The 3,972-nt window shown below is 38.1% G+C and overlaps 1 protein-coding gene across 1 annotated transcript; it reads left to right on the top strand.

Moving 5' to 3' along the window:
- Positions 1-1,983: 1,983 nt before the first annotated feature.
- Positions 1,984-3,820, top strand: LOC311276349 (extracellular superoxide dismutase [Cu-Zn]-like). The gene is made up of 2 exons (XM_084385969.1): positions 1,984-2,084; positions 3,037-3,820. The coding sequence occupies exon 2, from the start codon at positions 3,052-3,054 to the stop codon at positions 3,703-3,705; it is 654 nt and encodes a 217-aa protein (XP_084242095.1). The 5' UTR covers positions 1,984-2,084; positions 3,037-3,051; the 3' UTR covers positions 3,706-3,820.
- Positions 3,821-3,972: the final 152 nt, after the last annotated feature.

The following is a 3,972-nucleotide window of genomic DNA, read 5'->3' as shown; positions in this document are numbered from 1 at the left end:
AGGTCCTGACTCTCTGTGGTCATTAAAAATCCCAGGATGTCCTTCGAAAAAGAGTAGGGGTGTAACCCCGGCATCCTGACCAAATTTGCCCCTTGGCCTCTGTCCATCATGGCCTCCTAATCATCCCCATATACTGATTGGCTTCATCACTGTCTCCTCTCCACCATTGAGCTGGTGTGTGGTGGGCGTTCTGGCCCAATATGGCTGCCGTCGCATCATCCAGGTGGATGCTGCACATTGGTGGTGATTGAGGATATTCTCCCTTCCATGTAAAGCGCTTTGAGTACCCAGAAAAGCGCTATATAAATGTAACAAATTATTATTATTATTATTAAAATGTAGATGCAGAATATAACGCTTTAAATATGGACACAATTTAAGTTCATTTACAGTGTTTAGAGAAAACAGACAGAAAAAAAGTTTTACAAGATGGTTACCATTTTAAATTTTCCTCTTATTGAATTTTTGTTAGCCTGTTGCATGTGTTGTAGTTCCATTTGTAATATGTTGTAGAGTTCATTAAGATATCTGATATTCAAATTTCATAAAATTTCATGTCAACATAACATGTTCTAGTTGTTTTGAACTTTACACATGCATTGAGTGAACTGATGAGTATTACTCATCATAGCCTATCTATGTGCTTTTGGGTCTGTTAAATATGCTGTGGTATATGTTTGTGTGATGTGTTAATAAATCATGTGGTTTTAAGATCCAGGATCATTTTGGATAAATTAGGGATGGGTCACATTACCTGAAAAGAAATTTGTCTGGAGTGCATGATCTCAAAATGTTTATTGGTATATACCTTGCAAATAACACATATCAACTGTATTCAAAATGAAATATTAAAGTTAACAAAAGTAATAAAAAGAAATAAACTAAATACATTTAGCAAAAAGTGTCCCACCTTACCTGCTGCATTCACTCTGCTAAAAGGGGATGTAAACATCGATGCCATAGAAGAATCATTCCCTCCGAAATTTTTACTTCTGCCTTCAAAGACAATTAAATAACAGTCCAATTGCATGTGTAATATAGGCTTGTCAGGCTTGGTACATCAGAGTCTGTAGAAATGGTTTCTTGAAAAAGAAGAACTGTCAGCTATTCACTTATGTGAGATGAATATCTGCTATAAGAAGTGGTGTCAAGTGGAATTGTACACTAAGAATTAATGAGTCACAAATGAGCCACCAAATGAAGAGAAGAGGAATCTATAGCAGTACTTCTTTTAATAAACACAAAACAATGGAGGTAATCTACACTGGAGAACACATTGTGCATTGCAAGACAAAGAACTGAATACACTGAGTGCTATATATAAACAGGCAAACAAAGGGAGCTAAATGAAACACAGGTGAACTTAATTAGTGACTCATGCTGCCTTCACGTGCTATGGAAAAGATGATATTTTCCACTTGTGAACTGGTATTTACCAGTGTGTTGTGTTCAAGTGCTTTTGTTGTCGTAATGTAGTACCCGCAAGGTCTGTGTCAGTAGAGTATCTTTTTTATCTTTACAAAAAAAAAAAAAAAACGTAAATGTGGTGCTTTCTGATGATTAAAACATAATTAATAATTAAAAAAAAAATAAAACATGACATAAAATGATTAAATATGAACCAAGGAAATTGCGGCGAAGTTGAAAATTGAGTGTTAACGCATTATATTACAATCGTTAATGACACAACAAAAAAACTATCCGCTAACAGTATTCATGACTCTTGCGTTGCTCTCCGCCATTTTGAAAAGGTCAAAGGTTATCTCATCTCGGCAACTCGTGCATCAAAATATTCTACGAGTTGCCCAGTGGAAAATACCACATGAGGGGGTGTTCATGTGCATTTTCCATGTCGGCTTTTGGTATTTACCATAATTACCATAGCACGTGAAGGCACCATCACAGACTATCATGGTTAACTTGTAGCTCAACATGAGTTCCTAAAAGATCAGCAAAAAGTGTGATTGCAAAGGAACATTCATTCAACCCCAGGTCAGGACTGCACACGGATTAAGCGTCGTAGTATTTTTGTGACTGCAATATTCAGGCTCCACACGGATTGAGGACAACTTTTCAGCTATACGGTAATGCACCTTTGCTGTTTTAGGCTTGTGTTTTTTTCTCCATTCCATTTTCTCCATCAACTGACTTGATTTAGTACGACTAAAAAAAGTTAGTTTAAGCAAAAGTATAGATATTGTCTTTTATTTTACCTGTCCTTGTGAAAAATATCAGAAAATATTAACTTTATATTGAATAACATGTAGGCTACAACATATCAGATTAAGTGTACTTCTTTAAAGCACAACAAAAAGATTTGTAAAACATAATGTACTTTAAAGTAAAACTCTTAGTTTGACATTACTTTTTTTTTTTTTTTTTTTTTTACATGATGTACTTAATGTCACTCCTGCCAGCAGAAGCGCTATGATAGCCACCAGAGGGCACTTCTCCCTAAACCTTTTCCATTTCCATAAACCTTTGCCTGGACTCATTTTAGTGTGATTACATCCACCTGTATGTCATTGGTTTGTTAATGTGTGTGTGTGTATATATCATAGGCACTTTGGCTGGCAGGTCTGACATTTATGAAAGTGTACGGTGTGTACACTTAAGTGGCTTTTTATAATTCCTCAGTGTTATTATCTGCAAGTGGACCTACAGGTTTTATTATATATTATTTTCTTTTTTCTTTTTTTTTTCACAAGGGTACATAGCAATTAAAAAATTATAGTTTTCCAGACAGCAACATAGTGTCTGCCCAGATCCGGCCCACATCTGGTACACATGGATTACACACGGCCCAGATGTGGGCCGGATCTGGGCCGACGCTATGTTGCTGTCTGGGTTCTTATATGGTTTTCCGTTGCAAACTAATCTGGTTGTGCTATTTTTACCTAATGCAACTTCCATTCTCAAAGCTCCCTGCAACAAAGCTTTGAGTACACATGCATTGAGTGTCGCTGACTTTTTATCAAAAATATTACATTCTTAAACCAAACGGCATGATTTCACTGAATCCACTCTTCATTGTAGGCTTTAAAGATCAACATGGAGAAAATCATCCTAATATTCCCTCTGATATTGCTGGTGCTGCATATACAAGGAGGAGAGTTCTCCAAAAATCAAGTTTGTTTGCCTGCCGAAGCTCCACAGCCAGAAGTCGTGGAGTTCGACAACACAATCTATGCCACATGTGAAGTAACTCCCAGCCCCAATTTGCCTCATAACCAGCCAAAGATCTTTGGGCAAATCCTCTTCAAGCAGCTCTTCCCCAATGGAGATTTAGAAGTGAAAATCAACCTCCGTGGTTTGCCTGCCAACGATCATCAAGAGCGTGCCATTGACATCCATCAGTATGGAGACCTCAGTCAAGGCTGCATCACTGTTGGTCCTCATTATAATCCAAACAGCGTTGACCACCCTCATCCTGGAGACCTGGGCAACTTTGCTTCCGAGAAAGGAGTTATAAGGCAGTTCCTGACGCTTCCAGACGCCAAGCTCTTTGGGCCTTATTCCATTCTGGGACGTGCGGTGGTGGTTCATGAGAAGGAGGATGATCTGGGAATGGGTTCAGATGATGAGAGTAAACTCAGTGGGAATGCTGGACAGATAATTGCTCTCGGTGTGATTGGTATTACTACTCCAAGTCTGTGGCAGAAGACTGAAGTGCTCCCCAAGAAAAGATGTGGAGGAAGCAACTGAGAGTCAAAGATGAGGGAGTCGGATATGGTGGAAGGGCAGACTCAAATAGGATAATCATGATTTTCCTTGTGTATTCTTTGTATGTGTCCTACATTAAAGTATATTTCATAACCTGAACATTCCCATGTTTTTTTGTTTTTTTTCTTGGTCTTTTCAGAGGCTTTTTGGCCATAGCTTCCAATAGTAAATGCACTCTTAAAAATAAATGTAGGGTGAATGCAGGCAAAGTGGGCTGTTTGGTTTGATTTCCTGTGCTCAATGGGTTAA

Source organism: Rutilus rutilus, assembly GCF_951802725.1.
Source record: "Rutilus rutilus genome assembly, chromosome: 17".
NCBI classification, from domain to species: domain Eukaryota; kingdom Metazoa; phylum Chordata; class Actinopteri; order Cypriniformes; family Leuciscidae; genus Rutilus; species Rutilus rutilus.
This window is presented reverse-complemented; position numbering and strand designations above follow the sequence as displayed.